At 42.2% G+C, this 23,921-nt stretch overlaps 1 protein-coding gene across 4 annotated transcripts in view; it reads right to left on the reverse strand.

Annotated features, from left to right (window-relative positions):
* The window catches only part of sema5a (sema domain, seven thrombospondin repeats (type 1 and type 1-like), transmembrane domain (TM) and short cytoplasmic domain, (semaphorin) 5A), a 119,328-nt gene that overhangs the window by 20,424 nt on the left and 74,983 nt on the right, over positions 1-23,921 (reverse strand). For all 4 annotated transcript variants that reach the window (XR_013780552.1, XR_013780553.1, XM_079361343.1 and 1 more), the window contains exons 11-16: positions 23,018-23,225; positions 21,185-21,302; positions 18,732-18,913; positions 17,633-17,776; positions 13,088-13,235; positions 2,761-2,986 (exon numbers count right to left, since the gene is read on the reverse strand). Coding sequence is in view for 2 of the 4 variants with exons in the window: in XM_079361343.1 (XP_079217469.1) it covers positions 2,761-2,986; positions 13,088-13,235; positions 17,633-17,776; positions 18,732-18,913; positions 21,185-21,302; positions 23,018-23,225 (1,026 nt within the window). In the remaining 2 variants the exon portion in view is untranslated. The remainder of the gene's footprint in view (positions 1-2,760; positions 2,987-13,087; positions 13,236-17,632; positions 17,777-18,731; positions 18,914-21,184; positions 21,303-23,017; positions 23,226-23,921) is intronic.

The raw sequence follows: 23,921 nt of genomic DNA on the forward strand, positions 1-23,921 counted from the left end.
TCAAATGTCAGCATCATCTGATAGCTGTGAAGCCCCAAGCTACAAACACACTGACATTCTGCCTGAGCGGCGGGAGACGAAGGAGATCTCAGACAATGAGGCATTTTGTTGAATGGATGGGGAAGCAACAGCAGTGTGACAGAAGAACCGCAATATTCTTTGAAAGTTCAGATAAAGAACACAGATTGTTTTTGCTGTAAGGAGAGTTTAAATTGACTCTTAAAGTCTCCAGAATGCAAAAGGTTTTTATTATAAATATTCAGGTTTTTAAAAAAAAAAAAAAAAAAAAGGTGTTTTTTGTTAGCATAAATAAACTACTCGGTTTGCATCAGTTTGTTTAAACATGCAGCATTACATTCGAGGAAACATTTAAATACACAGGGCTCGGTGATGGACGCCACGCTCACACACAGACGCAGCAAAACTGCATGTTAAAACATAGTCACACTGGACAGGAGAGCATGTATGTAAAGCTCATCGTAAATGTGTATCTGGTGACACAAAATACCTTTTGGGAGCTCATCATCCCTGTGGAGCCTCTGCACTGTATAATAGACATCAATAAGCAGCAGCAGTGTTGGCTGTAATCTTCCAACAATGAACTCTATATTTTTGCAAAGTAAAAAGCCGCCCCAGTGGCTCAGGCACCACATGCATTTACTGGAGGTGGTTTGTGGGAGGAGGACATATTGGAAAGAAGTCACACACACACACACACACGCACACACACACACACACAGAAACTCCACAAATCCACCCACCAGCAAAAACTAGCCAAAACCCGTGTCAAGCTGCTCCCACACCAACCCACTCCCACAAATACACACATCAGTGCTCGGAAGATGGATGGCTTGTTTGATAATGTTTGAAATGAAGAAGTGGTTCACTGGAGTCCGTCATCTTTTTTGACATTCCCTCAAGAAGTATATCATATGGAAGTCTGGAGATGAAGATTCAACTCGGTGCAAGTGGAGAGTAGCAAACAGAGGCCACGCACATCTCCAGAAGTGTGTTTTCACTCTTCACATTCTTTACATCTAAACTGGAGTAAGCCGCTTGTTATTTTCCTAAAGAAGTAGCTTTTTATGATTGTAGCTTTTTCCTATCTGTTAAAAAAAGAAGAAGCACATCTTCAAATGAGCCAGTTAGGATGCAGAGAAAAAACATTATTTACTGAACATTGACTGAAAGTAAAATCGAATTTTCGGATTTCAAGTTTAATTTGCGGCCTTGTAAAAAAAACTAGAGGGTGAGACAATGTAGCGCGTCATGACTTATCATGCTGTTAATTGGCTTTGGCACATAGTGTTTAATGAAGTCTTGAAATCATGAGCTCACGTGCCAAAAACAACACCAACAGCAAATGGGTCTAAAAGTAAACTGCATTTACAGAAGCTCATTTTCACCTTCATGAGCTGAGCGAACTGTGTTCCCAGCTTTTCCTGTTGGCGCCTTTGTGAATGTTTGTACACTGGTTGTTTGACAGATTTTACATATGTATAGTTGCTGACACACATCCTCCTACCATACAGACCTGCCATTAGCTAAATGACTGCTGAACCAACAATCATCGCTTGATAATAGGTATAATTAACACTGAAGCTAATCGGATGTCTGACAACCTCTAATGAAACACACAGTGTCTGTTACTTCCTCCTACTAATCAGAAGAAAAGAAAAAAACCTGACCTATTAAAACTCAAGTCTTTGTTCGCTAGTGTTTTGAATTGGTGGCTGTCACTCTTCTTCAAGCTTTGAGTCTGCACTCAGGTTCCTTCTCTTCCTGCCAGCGCTCCTTTCAAACCCTTCAGGAACATTTAAGCGTCTACCTCAAAGTAGGAAGAGAACAACTTGTACCAACGACGGCACCAGGGGGTGAGACAGAGATTCATAATCGAAAATGAGGGAGGAAGGGAGAGATCAAAAGAGAGAAAACCCCACTGAAGGAGTACATTAGAGCTAACCCCGGTGATTACCGCAGAGTGCAGCATGTGAGTGTTTTAGCAGGAGACCACACAGAGACACAGATGAACTCGAAGGCGATGGGAGGCCGCCGCAGCTTAAAAAGGCGCTAACTCCAAAGCCATGAAAAAAAATCTGCGTTTTCCTCTGAGGCACAGAGTAGCACCATAAACAAACTTGAACCGCTGCATGTTTGCTGTGGTTAGGTGCCACCCGGCCTCTTTCCCCTCTAATACGGATGCTTCCACTTGACAACATAAACAACTTGTCAATTAGCAGCCTGTTTGTACAAACATTTACTGCGTTTAATTCACCAGAGGAGCAGCTGATTGAGACTATGCGGTGCGGTGCTAGCTGGGATGCAGGATAAAGAGTGCCTCTTTGCAAGACTATAATTTCACTCAGTGGGTCTGGTGTGTGTGTGTGTGTGTGTGTGTGTGTGTGTGTGTGTGTTTAAGAAATCGTGGGAGAGCTTTTGCTTTAAACTGCTGATCGGATTTGTGGATTGGAAGTTCATTAAAACGTCTGAAGCTTTGATGCGCTGATAAAGGTCAAAGAGGACAAGTCATGAGAGCTGATGGAGATATTCAACTTTTGCAGGACAGAGGAGGAAAAGTTTGAAAAGAGAGCCCTACTCATAAACAACAGACAGAGAAAGGAAGGAATGGCTTGAGGCAAGGAGGCAAATAAGAGGCCTGCAGAGATGCAGGAAGCCAGTTGGAGCGAGATAACACAGAGACATCCAGAGGCTGAGATAGCTGGAAAGGCACCATCTGTCTCTTTTTTTTGCTACACTCACCGTCAGTGGAGCACCCGGTGGAGCCATCGCTGGAGCAGTAGCGCATCTCGATCCTCTGCCTGCCCACCTCTAGCAGGCTTGGATCTGGGATTCGGGCTTTGCAAGTGTAGCGGAAACGCTGCTCGTAGTGGCCGCCGTTGTCGGAGATGTTGACAGGCGTCCAGGGAGTCCAGGGCGTGGTCTTCTTCATGTCAGGACACGGCAGGGTGTTGCAAGACTGATACTCCTGCAATCGGAGAGACAGGAAAAAGATTCACTAGGTCGTGTTATTTCATTTCAAGCTCATCGGCTGGCAGGTACATTTTTTTCCACGTCTAGTGTAGGAAGAGATAATCACAAATCATTAAAGAAATAATGAAACACGACAAGCTCAGTCAGCGATGTATTTCCAAAGCACAAAAATGGGCAGGACAATGGCTTTTAAAATCCTCGACAGTGACTAATATGAAATTAAACAGCTTATTTTACGAGTAAATAAACAGCCTCTTTCTTCATCACTCATACTTAAAAGCCTCTTGTTTCCAGTTCTGGCTGATTGACTTGACTGAAAGTTGCCAAATCTAGCACCTCCCCCCCAAAAAAAACCCCCAACCAAGCCCCTTCTGTCTGGCCGGAAACAGCCTGCACTCGCTGACCAAGGATACATTCCCATTAGAACACTTGCTCAACATGGCAAGAGGCAAACAAGCCAGACAGGAGAGGCCATTGATCAAGTTTAATTGATATCCAAGGGGAAAAGTCGAAGGGCTGATAGAGAAGTTAAAAAAGAAAGAGGCAAACAAGTTAACAAGGGAACTCTTTCTCCCATCTGCATCCGGCTTTGAGAACCAGGCAGTAAAAATGAGAAACACAGCACTTGAGCTCCAACAGTTTGATATGTGGAGCTCATTGAGAAGTGCTGCGAGTATATATCTTGGCGGCATTCTCTCAGTCGACATCTATTTGCACTCGCTCGAGAAGGAAAAAAGATGTGCGTCTTCTGCTCCGTTATATCTGAAAGTACGATTCAAGGAGATAATAGGAAGGTAAGAGGCAGTCCAGAACTTCTTTTATGCAGAGTTAAATAAATAAAGAGGCGGGGGAAGTGTTACGTCTGAAGAAAATGACACCGCAGCAGAGAGGGTGAGATGGCTGCCGTTTTCCCTCACGCTTGTTTATTTATGCTGAATAGGCCTTGAGTGACTGCCAGACCTTGACAAAATAAGATAAGAGTTCCTTTCTGCGCATCCGTCAGCCTGTCACATGGGATCGGCTGACAGGTCAGCTGAGGAGAGGAGCATGGTTCATTATACAGTACGCGGGGCTGTTTTTCACACTCTTCTCTCACTCTTTTCTTCCATCCACCGATATATCCGTCTTTATATTTCTCTCGCCTTCGTCTTCACACACTGTTCATCACTTGTTTCCCGTCAGCTCGCTTTCTCTCTCCTCTTGTTTCTTTTCCGCCCTCTGCTTCATCTCCCGTCGTCTCCGCCTATACACCTTGGCTTCTGTCGCCTCCCTCTCCCCCTCCCTCTGTCGCTCCTCCCAGGGGTACCAAGGTTAAAAAAACAGGGAGGATTTAGATTCTGTTAGAGAGCCCTGTGATAAATGAGGGTGTCACCTCCACTGCACTTCCTGCCTCTCTCCATCTCGCGCAGTAATCATCTCCAGACATTAATATTTAACATCATCACGCATCACGGGCCAGCCCACAATCTGAGATGATCAGCCAATAACAGAACGGAAGTGAAAGAAGAAAAAAAAACATCCAGCTCAACGTCTCTTTGGCCGCAGCCCGCAGTGACCAAAAAAGCATCTCATGGTGTGAGTGGGGGGTAAAAGAGGCGAACGATATGTGGGCGTTTGCTGTGTGTGAGTTGTTGATGGTGGCTAAACACAGTAAATATTTAATGAGGCTTGTCTGGTAAACGTTTTTCCCCCCCTGTACTCTCTTAGGATTAGTGTCAATGCACAGAGCTAAGGAGATAATTACTGGGTTTAAAGGAAAACCTCATTCAAGGTCTCCAAAGGCTTCCATATCAACTGCTGCTTAAATACACTCAGTGTACAGAAAGGTGGTCAGTGAGTGTGTTTTACAAAGATGCCCCACTGACTGAACAAATACCCACAGCTCTGTGGTTTATTGAGAGAACTGATGCCCTTGTGTAGAAAGCATTGCACTGGGACTTTGTATAAATATTTTTATAGCAGACACAGGGCAGCTAGTTTCCCCCCCCCCCCTTTTTTTCCTCAAAGAACAAGTTTCAGCTCTTAAGGACTCTAAAATCATAAAAAGGAAACAACTTGGGAAGAAAAAAAAAGAGGCTTCTTTCGTTGATCTGCTTAAACATAATGATTATAAACACATCACAACAAGGGGCTGTTCATTAAGAAGTTCTAGGGCCAGAAAGGTTGTTTATTATTTATGACCTCCTTTTGCAAACTTTTGTGGGATTGTAGAGGATCAGTTATATATGGTATTACTGTAATTCCCCAAAAAGGAATTTGAAAATATTTTTTTATTGCAGTCGTTCTTTTAAGGGAGTTTAAAACTGCAGTCTCATATATGAATATGAGACTGCAGTTTTGGTCTACTGGATAACAAATATATTATATATATCCAGTAGTATCTAGAGAAGCTGATAAAAATTAAAGGTCTGATGACCACATTGAGAAAAATAAACGATATGAAAAGAGTGCACTGAAGGTTGTTAAGTGTATCCTGTTGAACTCAAGTTCAGTTCAATATTAGCGGGATGAGGTTAAGAGCTCGAAGGTTGGGCTGTTGCTTTCACCAGAAAATAAAAATGAATTTCAGGATTTTCATTCTGGACACAAAAACACTGTAAGAGTAGTGGTAGATCTTTGAAAACTGATAAACAGATGTGGTTTGAGTGGTGAGAATGTGATGGAATATCATAATCTGATGGTGGTGTCCATTTTCCGCCTGTACCACCCTCAGGTCCATCATATGAGCCCCACTGCTGCATCCAATAACAGACGTTAAAATGACCAGTTTATTATATTTTCTGGCTTCATCTGGAAGAATGTCAAAAACAGTACCTCTGCTTGAAGAGAGAAATTGTAATACTTTTTTGATGCCTTAGAAATGGAACTAAATAAATATTGCTTTTAGCTATACCTTTAACATTCTTAAACCCAACACACAGACAAGCACAGAAACAAATGAAACGCTTCTATTCAGTGACATTCACAGAGCCAGAGCGGAGAATAGATCATCTTTGGAAAATATTAAATGTGTGTCATGTGAATGTTCCTAGAAGCAGCTGTTCTGTATTTTTTAATTAAAACTTTGATTCACTTTTACAACATTTATGGCTAATGATGCTGATCAAAATTAGCCATTTAGATGTTGCGTGGGAATCTTTCGAGTTGATATGATGAACTAATAAAGCAAAGTAATAAAGCAAAAAGAGCACAACGGGAGAAAAAACAAAAAAACCTCAAAAAACTAGGAAACACTTCCCGCACACTTCACTCAGCACACTCACATCTCAATTTCGGAGAAATTAACTGAAAGTGAAAACATGGCGAAAAGCAGTCGATTGTGACAAGTGGCATGTGGAACACAATATTGGATTCAATTAGCTTCCTGATTTCGACTCATATCTACACTCCCCCCTCGGCGAGAGCAGCGATATGCATTATGGGCAAATGGAGAGCAGCGATTTTATGCTGTGCAACACCTTTAATAGGCAGCTGCTCAGAGACGGGTGGCGAAGTGATGTAGTTCTGGCTGGAGCTCAGAATAGCCAGGTGGGGGTGGTGGTGGGGGGGGGTCTGATAGCATCTTTACACAAACACGCTGCCTGGATGGTCACAATCAGTGGTGGTCAGTGTGTTTTTGTGCATGCATGTGTCAAATAACCACAGACTGAAAGTTTGACTTCAGGCTGGCTGGAATGTGTGTCTATGAGGCGCGTGCGTGTTTATAACTTTATGCACGGTTGAATTTTGGATTCAGGCAGCTCCTATCTCATTTCTTCTCCATCCGCAGACCTTTCTGCTCATTTTTTCAGGTGTGAAGAAGGGCATAAAAAAAAGAAATAAAGAGTGAGCTCCTGAGTGCTCAGCAAGTGTGAGCCCTCAGCCTCACTCCATATTTTTACTTCAGAATGTATGAATGTAGAGTGGAGGGTGAAAAAACAGAGAGTATATCTTTACTTCTCAGTGTGTGTGGGTTTGTGTGTTTGTACAAAAGGCTCTCTGTGGTGTGTGGCCAGATGTGGGAGGTGAATAATAAGGAGTCGTGCCTCTCCAGCCTCCTACCATCATTACACTCATTATACTTCTTATTGGACTGGGAGAGATGTGAGAGCGTGCGAGGGAAAGGAAGTGGGGAAAGTGTGTGTATTTTTGGGGGACACAAGGAAGCCTAAGTATACACACGAGTTCTCTGACATTCAAGCGAACGGTCAAGATGTGAGAGCGACTAATCCTCTCCTCCTCCTCTGACATCTTTATCTATTGTGGTAGCGTCCACGGAGACGGAGGCCCTAATGTTCCTCAAGCCTCCATGACACATCAGTTCAATTAGCAGCACCGACCGAAGCACACTTTGTCAAACACTGCCTCCCCCCCTCTCTCCCTCTGCCTCCCCACCTGTCTGACTTAGTAATGAAGTCGGCCAGGAACAGGTCTCCCGGCTACACACCAGTGCACACACGCACACGCGCACACATGAACACAATAAGTAACACAGAGCAACACAAAAACACACAAGCCTGTTCCCACATCAGTCTGCCCACACGACACTGGGTACTTAACTTTCATTTCACAGGCTGGCGGCACAAGTGAATTGCTGGCAGGTAAATGGAACAGCTCTCAGTGTCATTAAGCAGCTCTGCGCATCGTCAGCTCTGCGTGGCCAATATTTTACTTAACTTTTCGAAAGAGAGTTCATCTGAGAAGAATCCCCTTTTTGATCCTGGGATGTGAGGGTTTTTGGATGTACTTTACTGTATAAAGTGGGAAATACCACAGTGAGTGATGTCCGCTTAAAAACCGCACGTCTCGGAAGCAAGTCTTCTTTCATCTAATGCTAAGAATTTAAAGAGAATACCAAAATGCCATTAACAGAGAGAGCTTGGATCTCGGCTAAATCTTTAAAAATGCCTCTCTGACACATTTAACTCGACTTAAACCACTATAAAAAATGTAAAACCTTGGGAAATATGTGCATGTAAGGACTGCATGATATGTCATGTGAACCAATTGTGACTCATGCATGTGCATTATCAGACATGCATTGTCATGCTGCTCGTTTTTAAAAAAATATTTTTTAGGTGTTTCCGTGGAAACATGCATGAAACAGGGATGAGAGACTGGAGATTTAAATGCTGTAATTGGCCATGGGTAAGGCTGCTGCTTTATGTGTCGCACAATCCAACCACCGAGATAAACCACCACCCTGCTGCTACTGGTTTATTGCCTGTTGCATAATGAAAACTCTACTAGTTTCTTGTTTTTTTCATGACTAATCTACAAGACAAATTCTGTCTGATATCAAATCGGTGCAGCCCACGCAACGCTGCTGCTGCTGTCACAGGCAATGTCAGCACAATCATCAAGGCGCTCAGTTACGTGAGGCGGCTTTTGAGCGGGTGTCGGCCTACTCCCGTTATAAGCGGCATGTCGGCCCGGTGCTCGTAAAAGCTGTGGTTACTTATGCCAGCTGCTTACTGATTGGATGTGCCACAGAGTGTTTCCTCTTGGTGGTTACACCTGCACACATGCAGCGTTTTTATGTGCGAGTCTACAAGTTGAAGGAAAGTCTCTGTGTCGTAATATATATTAAACATAGCCATGAACATCGTTTGAAACGTAAAACAAGGAGGACAATTGACACCAGCGCATTCGGTTGAATGTCTTCAGATAACATTTGTTGTGTTTTGGTAATACATTTGTTATTGCTGTATTTCGAGAAAAAAAAAAAAAAAATTGTCTGATTAATAAAAATGGTTGATGACATATACTGTACACGTCTGCGACCCAAAAGTCTATTTGTAAAATGTATCAAAGTGACGCTCCATCTGCGCTCTCTGCTTGTTCCACTTCATTTATCTGCGGGTGTCAGAGAGCTGAAGCAAGTGTGATCAAATTAGGAGAGAGGGTGTTGTTTTGTTTGAGGAACATAGACTTCAAGTCCAAAATATGATGATTAATGCATTGTCAGAATTTCATTTTAAGGAGACTCTCAGACAAACATGCGGGGAGGAGAATCTCTGACATAGCCGAATGAGGACAGTGTTTCCTGCATTAGGTAGAGTGAAAAAGCCTGTGAAGGTTTTTATTTTTTTTTTCAGTTCATTTCTCCTTCTAAAAGTAAAAAAAGTGAAAGTTTTCATTACCGACCACTAAGCCACCATTAATAATAGAATATAAAAGAGTTTTTTTTCCCGCTGTAACAATAATTCTTTCCTAATCAACCTGGAATGAATTCCTCGGCCTTGATCAACAGCGTGTGGGTTTGAACATGATGCGTGAACTGCATCAAAAGGGTTGAATGGGGAATTATTTTCATTGAAGCAATTCTACAATATACCACTTGTGTCATTTTGTATTTCTAAAGGTTGGCTCGGGCAGAATGGGTTAAGTACCGCACATGTTGAACGCAGCATCACTGCTGTGCCACAGGAGCCTCACTTACTCATTTCCTCTGGGGGGTTCAAACCTGCGAATGGAGACCCAGAAAAAACAAGAGAGACAGAGCTGCGCCGAGCGGACCAGGGCTCGGACTGATGAAGTTGCAGTCGTGCGGTCTTTTGCATCAGCAAAATGAGGCACAGAACACCTAAGGACTAAATACTTTCATGATGATAAGACTGCTGAGGCTTTCGCCAATGACACGCAGGGCAGCATTAGGGCAGGTTGGACGGAAACAAAGCACCTGCAGAGTTTGCTCTTTTAATCAAGCATGTGGCAACATTTACTTTGAAGCCTTGCATATTAAGTAGAGACACTTCGGTTTAAACTGAAGCGTCCTTGACCTGAACCCTTACTTGTTTCACTTGAGCTATTTTGTATCTAACTACTGTGAGCTCCCTGTGGAAAGGTATAAGCTTGAGAAAATGTTGCTCCAGGGATCAATAAGGAATCACAAGAAAGTAACAAAAAACTGAATCGATGTTTTGCTCCGTGATTCTCTTGAATGCATGTTGGGAGCGCTGACCTGAGACCGCTATCTCCCAATTCGGTTCGGCTTTGTAGACTTTTTTAAAATAAGTTGCAAAACAAAGTTAGTACTTCTGGTAAAGTCTCTGCTTGATATCTATGTGAAAAACCAAGCAGATGTTGGCTCGTTGCTGTCGATTAATGTCTGGCAAATGCCTGGAGCTGACCGCAGGTGGCTGCGAGGATATCAATCCTGACAGCAAAACATGAATACACAACATATTCATGCATACAGGTCTAAGACGTACTCTGTGTTCATCTTTGCAGGCCTCAGCAGGGTGTCTGTTGTGTAAAAAAAGTAGCTGTGATGACAGAAGCTGCAACGTGTGTGTTTGACTGTGTGTGTGTGGTCTCCTTCTGTTTAATTAAAACGCAGATCTGTCCGGGGGTAGAGAACACAGGCAGATGGCACATAAAAAACTCAATCACACTTTTCACTTTTTTTGAGTGGGGGGGGGGGTTCTTGATGATATTTAACGAACACTTCCTCATCAGCCTTGATCTTCAAGTGGTGAATACAAATGCATTCGCTTCATATTATTAAAGGCGCCGAACGTTACTGTTTCCAGTCGAGTGTCGATCATTTCGGATGTTTGAGTTAATTGAAGCAAACGTTGCGTTACGTTCACAGCTGCGCTTTTATCAGAGCTGTAAATGAAAGCCAGTGCTTCTGTACACATGAAGATATCATGCACGTTAGCCAAGCTGTCAAAAGAAGAAAACATGTCTCTGAAATCTGAATGTAATTAAAACCTTGGTGGCAAAAGTGGTCCTAATTAAGTCCGCAATGAAATGTTTGGAGACAATAATGTCTGATGAGGGGGAAAAAAAGGACAACAATTAAAGGTCTTTGAAAGAAAAGAAAATCAAAGGAGAGGGTGACAAAAAAAAAAGAAAGTTTTTGTGTTTGTCCATGCTGCTTTTTTGACCTTTCCCCCTAACCCACCTCTGCTCTCTCTGCTTCTCACTTCCTTGTCTGTCATTGTTACAAAATTCCCCCCTCCCGGACAGCAAAACAAACTCTCTCTCTCTTACATCCTCCTCACTGTGCCTGTGCTCCGCTCTAGGCATCATCAAAGTACCCACAACTGCAGACAGTCACAGACAGTCAGTCGTCAGTCTTCTTCTCTGAACTACGTTCTCGCAGGAATGCCGCTGCATACCCAGGATGCTTAAGAGAGGATAATGGTCGCATGCGCAATGACAGGAATGAAACAGCTGCCATCGGATGGGAGTATGTGTGTGTGATGGAGAGCGAGTGGGCGTTTACACGTAGCTGTAGAGATTATGGTGTGAATGTAAATTGCCCTTTAATGGGAGGTCAGTCTTTTCATTTGTGTTCTGCAGCGACTAATGTGTCATGGACAATTATCAGATATATGCTTGGAGGTTATAAGGTCTTATGTGGGATGTTTCCTTAATGCTGCCAAAGTATTATTCAGCTTCACAGCAGGCCATTACCCAACCTGTGGGATGTACTTTTCCTTTTTTTTTAAGCTAAATGTGATTTGGTTCGCTGAATGCTTTGAAAAAATAAAACAAAACATTTGGCTGATTTGATATTTTCATCCTAACAGGCCTTTTTAATTTTGCACAGTGAATGACTGTGTCCAAATATGTGTGATGTATCCTTGTCAGACTGAAGGATGGACCATTGGTACATCTGTCTTTAAAAGGCCACACTAAATGAACTTGCTTTGTGTCATATTCTCTACTGACTCAGAAAACTCTCAGTAGCATTAACCTTTAAGGTCACATGGACACATCAAGCGTGGCATTACACCAACTCAGTTTTTCAGGTTAAAACATTTGCAGTGCTTTTTTGTAGCCTTCCCTTACCTTTGGCTGAGCTACAAGGTCACCTGAAATCATTGAATTGTATTACTTTAACCAGTGTGTGCATACTGTACATGTTCTCTGTGTTTGAACAGAACATTTTGGAGCTTTTACATGAAGCTTGTGAAAAAAGCCTCCATGATCGTGTCATGAAAATAGAACATTTTATTTGTTTATTTTTAAATAGAGGGATTTGCGGTATTTCTTGTTTTCTTTATTTGGCACATAAAAGATCCTGTGAAGACTTTTGAGCTGGTTCTGAAAAAGAGTGCCTCCGTCTGACCGACTAAATCAAATGAGACAATCAGAAACGTGTTTGCTCATTTCTATATTGGCATTATTAAGGCCTGGAAGCACTGCCACAGGGTAGGAGTCAGACGAAGGGGTAATCTGCAAGATGTCAAAAGAGCTCGTTTTGCATTTTTCAAGGCCAAGATTCTTATAGAGCAGGATGAGATTAGAAACACAGTAGAAATTTTTCTTCTGGGGGCACCAAAAAACAACACAACTGAAAGTCCCCCATTGGACCTAAAATTGTTCATTTGAATACAAAAACAAGTATTAGTGAAATAGATTTTTTTTTTTCAAAAAACAACTCCGAAGTAATGGGTAAACGAAACGTACAAAACGTACATACAGTAACATGGATATGTTATGTGTTTGTAATCATGTTTAAGATTCTAAATCCTAACCCTTAAACAGACATTTATAAAAGACTTAAAAGGCTTTTCCATAAACCGTCCAATCTGTTGTTTTGTTTCTTTTGCACAAACAAAAAACCCTTTAAGGATCCCATGTGTCGCAAGACTGACCCATATTCTTTAATCTGTGTTCAAGAGGGACACAAGAGGCTACAGCTATCATGTTCATTCTCTCTCAGACTTTGTGTGTGCACATGTGTGGATGTGTGTGTGAGAAAATAGCACCAGAAATAACACCAGCATCACATAATTCTGTCAACAAGGAGAGCACTCATATTTCAACACATCTTTGCATCATCCGTGCTTTGGAACAGAAAATAAGCCTATTCATATGTGAAGTGATTACTGCGTGCGTGTGTGTGTGTTTGTGTGTGTTTGTGTGTGTGTGTGTGTGTGTGTGTGTGGTATTAAATAGGTCTTGGTAATAAATCTGATGTCTGCTGCCACTGTATAAATATAGCCAGGGGATTTGGTCGTGTTAGATGTTCCAATTTCATCAGCACTGCCTTTTCATCGCGTCAGAGAGGATGAGGCTGAGCTCCCAAACAATGAGCAGACGGAGAGAAAGTCGGGGTTTGAGGATGGTGCATGAGTTGTTGTGTAGTGTGACATACCTGACCGCACCCGGGACAGTCGTTGCCGTTCTCACAGTTTCTGCGTCGCGACTGGATGCCTCCGCCGCAGGGCACGTTGCAGCGTTCCCATGCCGACCAGGCCGACCAGTAGACATGTGGAGGGCAGGGCAGGTGTTCATTACAGTATCTGTGAAAGGAGCAGAGACCACAGGGGATCAAGATGTCAGTCTAGTCAGTAAGATGGGTTTACTCTGAAGACGAATAAAGTATCTTTGGGTGTCTCATGATTCGATTCACTTTCAATTCTTTGGGTAACGATTCAATTCAGAATCTATTTCCGATTCTAGATTCATAGATTCATGGATTCAAAGTCTGAATTAGTACATACTTCAGGATCTACTCCAGTCATCTGTGAGACTGGCTGAATTCCTTGCTGCTCCATTTGACATTCTGCGGAGTTAAAAAGCTAACCTTAACACTTAGAAGGGACTGGCTGATTAACTAAAAAAAACTCTAAAAGACTTATGAATCTATTTCAAATCTCAGAAGATAAGTATCACATAGACAAGCAGTAATGTGTTTGTGTACACTGATTACTTCTTATGCATGTGGACACCCAGAAGTAGAGGTTGAGTTATAAACAGGAAAAAGATGACAACCTTGTAAAACACAGCTGTAAAGATAGGAAACAGACTTTACATTAATAAACCACAAAGTACTTTAAAGGCTCATTAAAAGTTTATACACCGTTAAAAAATCTTTCTCTGGGGGTTTAAGGTCTCATTATGAGGTTTCTTGCTTTCTTGACATCATATCGCTAAAACATTTTTTTTAACATACATCTAAACAACAAGCGAACTACAAACATGAAGTGTGAGCGATATTACAGTCTGTGAAGTTACAGTTTGTGCAATGAAACATACCACAGCTGATAAAGAGGAAGAGAACCAGCTTTAAAAACGAACAGTGGCTTTGTAATGCTGCGTTTTAATTAATCCATTCTACGGATGTATTTTACTTTGGTACCTGCAAAGACGAGTGTAAAGTCTGTTTGAGTTATGCAGAGTCACAGAACCTGTAACTGATGAAGCTCTAAAACTGAATTTATAGAACATGAAGTTGAAAGGCTGTAAGAACAAATGTGTTAGCTTAATTACCCCTCAACATGAATAAGTCTAATACTCACTTATTTTGAGCTGCTCTTGTCTCAGGGAAACTTTGGCTCTTAAGATGAGAAAAGCTTCACGCTGCCCACCAGTTGGGTCTAATTCTGTTTGCCTTTTTTTTTTTGCTGCTGAGCAGGTATGTGTGTACATTGTGCTTTTTTAAAAGTATCACACAGTATTCATTTCAGACACGTTTGCACTTGTGCCATACAGCCTAACTGACACTCAAAAACTTACAACCGTATCATGTCTGACAGTGTTTTTTTTTTTTTTTTTAGCTATCTGTAGAAAATTAAATAGCTACTTTATCTAACTTAACTCTGAAATGGAAATGTGATGGTTCCTGGAGACGGCACCACACTTCTGAATCGTGGCCACTAAACTGAAATAGCTACAAAGAGCTCAGGCCACAAGAAAGGAATAAAAGAAAAGGCGTGTAAACTTGACTTGAAGAAAATCTACCAAACCCCAACGTTTGCCTTTGATGTGGCCAAGTGAACACGGAGCGCCCGGAACATCTGATTGGACAACTCCACATAGTACTTCTTTTTGGTGCTTGGCTTTATGGCCAGCGTTCCCTCTAAGTACATCTAAGAAAATCCAGTCTCAAATACAAATGAACCTGTGTATGCATTTTGCATAATTCATTGACACCGGCTATCAAAAGGGCCACAAAGACGCACGCATCATCTCTAATTATATCACTTTACAGGACAGGATTACTGCCACATCTGAAATACTTAATTACTCAGTCTTCATTATACAATAAAGACAGACGATTGCCAGGGTTATTAGAGCCATATAATTTCTTTTATAACTTTGTCGCAAGCTATAAAATTGCTTTTATAGTTGTTTTTGTTGTCTTTGAGCTCCTGAATATCTTTAGAGGAAGATTTAGTCTTATGCTAAAATAGCTTTAACGTTATAGCCTTCCTCCAGAGGCGCAGAGACTTGTAGATATTTTTATTGTTATTCTTCCCAAAAAAACTCTGCTTTGGTTCGTGCCACATCAAAAGCGACACTCTGTATTTTTTCCTTGTTGAAATCCTAAGAGCAGAGTGTTCTTTTCCACTTGTACATCTGCACGCTTATACCTGGTTGATACAGTGACAAAGAGGAGTGAGGGGAAGATTGTAGACCCTGCACAATCTATACACAGTCACACACGGAGAAATATGTGTAATGTAAGGCAGATTTTTAGCTTAAGAATCATCATCGTACATACTTTCATCATTTAAGACAAGCAATTGGCTTTCCTCCATTGTATCCCTTTCTCTTCTCACTGTTATAACACAGAGCTGATCAGAGCAAAGCGCTGCTAATTACCCGTTTAAGGCTGAGTAAGCAGTATGGACGAAGTCAGTATGCTAAGGGAAATACCGACAGAAGGTGCATAAACGAAGGCATTAACCAGCCAGATTTAAGCCCATAGCGGTGCTGCGCACGGTTGGTTTCAGAACATTTGCTTGATCTTTAAAAGCTTTGCCTGGTGCAAAAAAAAAAAAAAAAAATCAGAGCCAAACTAATGGGAAGCCGCTTGGCTAAAAGACACAGAGAGGAGGTGAGAAAAGAGCCACCCTTTGAATTCTTCTTCAACTATGCTGCTCCTCAGACTGTATGCATTCATGTTTGAACCTAACTGTGCGTTCATCCAAACAGGGTCCTCGCGGAACAAAGTCAGTGGTGAGGCTTATTGCAAATGCCCAACACCTCTACGAGGAAGCCTGTGCCCCGTCAAATAAAAGCCTTTCGCTGCTTTTAAAGAATTGTTCAGTGAGCAAAAGCTGAGGGGCTTTTCATGCTGTGTGGATTAAAGCCTGTACAGAAGAACATACCTATTTCACAAGAGGAAAACAGTAAACAACAAGGTTTTGGACACTGCTACACTGGTTGGGCATCGAACGCAAGTCCCTGCTTTTGTTGTTAAAGAATTTGTTATATACACTCCTGACACAGCTGGATTTGCTCAAATAGAACACACAGAAACATCTAGCATTTCCATCTTGTGTTTTACTCCCTCAAGCAGAAACAGCCTTATACACAGCATTATTTATCTGCTAACACAGATTCTCTTTCCATGTCTTTCACGTAGACGCACAAACTCCTCTCACTCCCACCACACATAGAAGCAGCCCTCACAGCTGGCCCTTAACTGACTTAAGGTGTTTTAAATAACCGAACGGAGCGGGAAGCAGAGATGAAACAAGGCCGATTAGAGCTCAAAGAGAGAAAGAGAAAGAGAGGAAGTGGGAAAGAACTTCTCTTGCCCGTCTCCCGTAGAGTCTTTAGTGCTGCAGAAGCATCCCTCCCCCCCCGCCAGTGTTAGCTAGTTTGTAACTGGGTTCTGCTGGTCACTCGATATATTTTACATCAGCACTCCTGGAGGTGCGGTCCTTGAGAAAAGGGACGGCTCCACCAGGAGCATCAGTGAGTATGAAATGGGAAGGTGGAGGGAGAGAGGAAATGAAAAAGTGCCGAAAAAGGAGAGGAAAAAAAGGATGCAATATACGGTTCATCCTTGAAGGCCATATCCAATTACTCGTCCATCGCAATGCTGCTGTAGTTGCCAGGGCAACGCTTAGTAACAATTTATTTCTCCTTCTCCCTTCCCTGTAGCCTCTGAACTGTATTTATTTGCACTTTTTTTGCGTCTACCGCTGGTTAACGGCGGGAGTAAGATGAAAAACATGGGCACGGCGCCTCGCTGGGGAGCTCTGCTGGACACAGAAGGAGAATGTCTCCGTTCATTATTAAACAGCACTTTCTATTAAGCTGGAATTGAAATAATGTAATATAGCTGCTATCATCCAATTTTCAAACACCATGGAAGCTGTCACAGCTTTTACAAAATCCTTTCTCGATTTGGCAACTGAACTAAAGTTTAAGATCACCAAAAGAAATGGAGAAAACTTTCCCTTAGAGAACACTCCTCTGGTGACCTTTTCTACCTGGGCTGCTTTGAATGTCTCTTTGTGTTCCTTCACAGTCGTTCTCCTTGAGAAACTGATTTTTTCCACCTTCAGGCCTTGTAGGTTGCTTAGAAACGGCACAAACATCTTTAAAAAGGCGATTATTCTATGCCAAAGCCTCCAAAGCCTCAAAATGCAGACTCTGCCTGTGTGTGAAAGCCAGATAATTACCCGAGCTCAGGCCTCTACCCTACTCATTCCTTAATTGGCTGTCACAAATTTAGACAGAAGTGAAGAAAAAAAAAAGAGAAAAAAAGAAAAAAGTCACAGTCAAAGTCATACTTCTTAACTGCAGGTCACAAATTATTGGAAAACATTATATTCCAACTATTGAAAACAGAATCATACCACACATAAACATTGTGTGTTTGCTTTAATCAGTACATGCAAAGGAATGTATTTGTGTGTGTGTGTGTGTGTGTATGTGTGTGTGTGTGTGTGTGTTTTACCTCTCCTCACGGTTCTGGCCAACACACACTCGCCCACCATGTCGAGGGGTCGGGTTGCTGCATGAGCGCTGACGGACCTGGAAGCCGATACCACAACTGGTGCTGCACGGTGACCAGGAAGTCCAGGGAGTCCACGCTCCGTTTCTGTGGAAACACACAAAGTGAGAAATGATGGAAGCAACAACAAGGTTATAGCAGGTACATATCAGCTATCATGAGGGTGATAACATTATGAGAAACGTCTTTTTGTTCAGTGTTAGGAGGGTTTTAAGGGAGACATGAGGGACACATTCCTCATCATTAACTTCACAAATGAAAGCCGAGAACTCTAACCTAAAGCAGAAATTATACAGTGACTTCTGAGTGACTAAAGGTGAATGTATATAAAAACCATAGACTTTAATAATGGATGTAGCCACTGTGACATCAACCATCAAGTTTTCCCGCCTGTGAAAGTGAAGCTTCAAGCTCCTTTCATTTGGCTGCTGACATGTTTGTTTTCTGGAGCCAGAAGTGATCATATTAGGAGGAGAGCGTCGTCCGACAGGAAGGTCATCAAAGCTTAACAATCAGCACCGAGGCTACCTCATAAACTGGTGAATAAGCTAGTCTACCCTCGTGTTTCCAAAGGTATAAGATAGGTAGTGGTGGCTGGAACCTAGCCGTGTTCAGATTGCTTTTTTCAATGATGAATAAGTAAGTACAAAATGAGTGACTAGTTCACTGAACAATTTATACTCCAAGAGATGAATTAAGAAATGATGCAAAGCAACTCCGTGTCACAGCTTTGATATGAAATGATGAGCCGTGTTTTCTTTTTCATAGTGAATTTTGCACCTTGTTCTCTAGAGATTGATACACAACTGGATTCATGTCAGTTAATTTTTCAATCGAGGTGTTAAAATCATTACATTTTGACAACTGTATATTCAACACAGGAAACTTAAATGAGTGTGTTCCCTTGATGAGAAGGTGTGGGCATGCAGGGGATAAACCAACTCTCCCGCTTTTAAAGTAGGACTATATATTTGTACATATTCACAGGATGTTTACAGATACAGATTTTCAGATGCCTCTTGTGAAGCAGCTTAGAATTTACCTGGAGCAGTTTGCCACCTCCACACTGATGCCATAGCACTGCTCCCCTCCACACTGAGGGGCGGGGTTATCACAGGCTCGTGTTCGACACAGACAGGACCCGGCGCTGCCTCCATCATTATGACTACATGTGGACCAGCCCGACCAGGCGCCAAAGCCTCCATCGACAGTCACATTACGGATCTGTTAGGGCCAAAATTACAACATTTTAAAAGTAATGGATTTTCTCAGGAAGCAGCCATTGCATTAAAGGGATGCTCTCAGGAACGTGTTGCTCTGGGAAACGTAGCTGACATGCAAACAGAAATCAATATTCCCCAAATAGATGCAAAAATCACTGCATTACATCATCCAAAGCACATCCAAAAATTGCACAGTTATACAGACAGAAATGGGCTGTGAACATGAGGAGGATATATGAAAATTGTCTGAGGGATATAATGAGATTCTGGAGTAGCAAGAGAGATTCAGAGAAAGGCAAATCAATGCTGTGAATGGACACACTGGAAGGACAGAAAAATGAAGAAATAAAAGTGGCAGCGTAAATAGCGATCTGAAGCACAACACAATGAAACAGGAAGGCTCCGATATTACAGGAGCTATGAATTACGAGCGATGTCCCGGGCATATGAGCTAAATACAAAAAGGCAGAGGCGTGAGATTCAGAGCTGCAGATGATATGAGCCATGTCGATGGTACATTACAGGGTGATTTAAAAATGCAGAAAACACTTTCATACAGACAGAAAACGAGAGTGTGATCATCAGCTGCTTTGGCAGACGCAGAAAAAAGGTCTGCCCTCTGCTCATAATGGTAATTGAACTGGGCCCAGTGTCTAAATAGGGGACGCTTGGGTAAGACAGACAACAGTTGCATCAATGAGACTGCGTCAAAAGAAAACAACAGACAATATGTACTAAACCGAGTCGGGACATTTTTCTTCTTTTTTTTTAATATTTAAAAAATAAATATTTACAGCTGAAAAAAACATGCAGAAGTAAAAGAGTTAAGGACTCCAGGGACAGCATGATTAAAAGCCCTCATGTTTTCTATGAATGAAAAAAGAAATAATGTCTTTTCCACAGGCTGAAATAACAACAGCTGTTCCTTTATTTTATCTAACACACTCACATACCGCATGTTTGAATAGGGGTTGATCAAGGCGAAGACGGATCTTCACTAAAACTTTAACGGCGTAGAAATTTCCATCCTCTGAATGGAAACTTAATCTAACATATGGAACAGCGACTCGTTCCAAAACCGCAGACAATCTCATTTGTGGTTCTTCCTATACTGGCGTAAGACTGTGGTGCCAGATGGCGTTTGTGAATAGGTTGGTTAAAGCGGATCTCCTCTCTATGCCTAAACAACAATCTCTGAGTGCACATGCTTTACCTCCCCACACCTCAAGACATTCAACGCCTTGTTCCAAACGTGTTAATGGACTCACAGGATGTTGAACACCAACTGTGATAAAAGAAGGGAAACTTGGTTTTCACTCTGCTTGAATAGTTGCAAGCAGACTTTTTCCTGAGTAGTATAATTATGTATCTCCTAGGATACAGAGTTATTACTGTCAGAGTTAATTTCTGCTCCCTCTGAATGGATTGGACCTGGTTAGACCAAGGTTAAGTGCATAAGTAAATAGTCCATTACTGGTGTGGAACGTGGTATGAAGATACACAACAACTAAAGGATTATTGGCTCCACTGCTGCTGCAAACATGGATATTATCTTCGATCAAATTCTTCATTTGAAGTCATCATTTAGAGACATTTAGCTTTGCTTACCATGCTGACATAAAAGAGTGTGTAACATGTACCACAATTGCAATAGAGCAATGACTTTCTAGTCAATCTTGCCACATTTTTTTTTGCTTTTTTGAAGCCATACTATAACTGGATAGTACACAACAGAGCAACAGAGGCACATCCTGCTGTGGCTAGCTTTAAAAGGATGTCTGAGAAAAGCAGAGCCATGCTGAAATTGATAGGCTTCCCGGCCCTCTCGTACTGCTCCCGCATTTGTTGCACATTGAAATAAATGAGAGAGCTGTTTTGCTAATGAACAAGCCGTCTGAGGGGAATGATCGAGGCAGAGCTCTGGATCATTCCTGGGGTACATGTAGCATCCCTTAAAGTCAAGTTGTTAAGTCGAGAGATGCCTTTCTTTGGCGTTGGATGTGTTTCTCTGGCTGGTTTCAGGGGCTGCTTCTAAGTTGTGAGAGCACAGACAGAATACAGAGCAGGCTGCGGCTTTTGAGAGGTGAGGAGAACGGATGAATTTGAGTACTAAATTCACGTGAAGAAGAGAGCGAGGATGGAAGCTCGGTAAGGATAATTGTGTTTTTCAACCAACTTTGAAGTTTCAAAGTCGAGACGGAAAATGACGAGCGCAAACATGGGAGTGAACTGAAAGCAGGTATGTAAAGATGAAGTGGCAAGTGATACTCACGGGGCATTTTGTTATGCTCTGCTCCCATTGGCTCATTCGGACACTTTCCTCCAGCGTGGTGCATTTTTTCAACAACAGGTCCCAACCGCAGTACGGGTCCCTGGCCCCCACACAAGCCCTGAAAGAAAGAAGTGGATTTAATAGGCTTTGATCAATCTTTGAAGATGTGATTACAGATAGCTCTGCATTGTGACATGACGAGAAATCCAACATCCGGTTCAGACCGGAAAAAAACATAACAGTGAGATTACGCTGAATGCTGGAAGAAAAGTGAGCGATATGATAGGTGAACAAAAGGGACATTTAAGAGATAAGATAGCAGATGAATGCACCAGAGGAGAGAAAGGAAAACAAGGAAGAAACACATGTAAGGGTTGTGAGAGGGAGATAAGATAAATGTTTATTTATGAATGTTGAACATTGTGACAATGTTTACATTGCTCAAGCTTCCTAAATGTGTCTCAACACAATTTGCTTACAGATTTCTCAGGTTATCTCCAGGTACGCAGCAGGATTATATTCATTTCTGACTCAAATAAGCCGCCCCCAAAAAAAATTTACTGCGAGGAAATGGCTGCAACAGAAGCTGTGTTTCTTTAGCCTATCTCTTTCGGCTGGCTTTATAGAGAGCAATAAAAAGCCTGATGTCACTCTTGTCATGCAAATATGAGTCTGCAGTGACGGACAATAACATAACTTTGAGTTGTTAGCATCAGTGCAGCTTGACATTGCCTGTGGGAAATGTGATGAAAGTTGCATGTGTGTTTCATAACAAGGAACTCTCAGAGTTGAACACAATCTGAAGCACTTAACGCGATGACACAAGATCAAATGCATTCATCTGTATGAAAATGCAGACAGGTAAACAGTCTGTGCTTGGTTGCACACACAAGGTGTCTGACGTAGTGTCTGGTTGGCTAACTAAAAAGCAGAAAGTGACAGACTCCTCTGACAATGATATTAAGGGTGGATAACAGGGTGACTGTAGTAAATGTTAGGGAGACAGAACAAACTAACACCTGTCTGCCAGAAGGTCTTTTAAGGCCTTGCCGATTGTGTAGAACCCATCAGTGAGCAGCACAACATTCACAACCAAACAGAAGCACAGCCTTCTAATATTTCAAACAGGTAAACCTCAAAGAATGTCAGAGATGAACACGTGTATTCCCTCTGCACTGTAGCCCACCAGTCTATAGTTTATTTGCCTCTTTTAGTGTTTTTGCTTGAAAAGAAAAAAAAAGGCTTTGAAAGAGGTGATGAAGTGCCATAATGGATGCAGCATATATCACAGAGCCACAGCTGTCACATGAAGCCTTAACTGGTCCGTGTATTTCAATAACAGCTCATTGTCTTTTTTACGTGCGATGATGGATGGGGTCCCAATCTCATGATGACTCTTCACACCCGGCCTCTGTCTCACTTTTTTCTTTGCCAATATTTATTCCTTGACAGAGTGTCTTCCAGACAGACAGAAAGTCAATATCTGCTAAGCACACACACACGCTCTCACACACACACACACGCATGCGCTCTCACAGACATACACACACGCACAAACGCACACAAAGTTGTTCGCAAGGCGGAACATGCGGGGTTCAATGACACAGCATGCAGACAGTAAACAGAGGGCAGCCGTGGGCACCTCAAGTGGCTCAGACAAAAGCTGATTTAGAGGGTTTTAAATCTCAGCCGAGGCCTTTGACCAACGCAGGCCTGGCCTTTTCAGATAAAGAGCATCTTATGAAAGAGGGTGCTTTAAAACTTGGTTGTTTGCGTATTTGTTTTGACTGTTTCCAGTGAGATTAATAGAGTTGTTTTGTGCGTTTAACTCACTCTCTGCTCTTGTGGTAGCTGCATCTCTTCAGTGGGATCTTGATGACCTGGTCTCTGACACCCACATAAAGCTCGCTGCGGCTGTGCAGGATCAGCAGGCTTCGGATTGGCTGCCTCTTCCGGGGAGGGAACAGCTCGATCTCCTCCAACAAGCAGCTCCCAGTGGACAGGTTGAGAGGAGAGAGCACTTTTCTTATAGTACCGTAATCTGGAAAGAGAAAGAGGAGGATGTAAGAGGATTTGTCCACAAAAGGGAAAAAGGTGAGGAGTAGAGAGCAAGAGAGGAGGGGTGACAAAAGAGGAATTTGAAAAGGCAAGAAGAACAAGAACGATACATGTATTTGAACCCACTGTGAACTACACAACAATCTCTTGGCTCTGAAATAAGACTGTCTAAGAGACTGGTGGCGACAGGCATGACTGGCTTGGTTATGCCATCTACTTGCATGTCTGTAGATTGAACTCGGGAGTTGTTATGGCACCGCAATACAAGATTTCTGGCCTACTTCGCATTGAGGGGATATTCCAGAAGAAGTATATATACCTTTAGTAATGCATAGAGAGAATAGTGTGGCAACTTGTGTCATTGTGAATACGTCCTGACCTTTATTTTATGTAAGGTATGGCCCCGTGAGAGGAAGCTCGGGGCCTGTTCTTTTGGGAGCGCTAAAACAAACATCATTTATTATACATGAAATCCCCTGGGTGGAGAAAAAGTAATTAGGTGCACAGAGTTCCCAGGGAACAAGGGTGAATTGCTAATAGATGGTTTCAAAGTGAGGAGTGATAAAACTCAGAACTGCCCCGAGCAATGTTTGCCAGTTATGCATGACTTCGTAACCTGTTACAATAATGTGATCAGGAATAAGGACATGAAATTCGGAAGTCAGGGAACAACTACCTA

This window comes from Symphodus melops (assembly GCF_947650265.1).
Source record: "Symphodus melops genome assembly, chromosome: 14".
Taxonomy (NCBI): domain Eukaryota; kingdom Metazoa; phylum Chordata; class Actinopteri; order Labriformes; family Labridae; genus Symphodus; species Symphodus melops.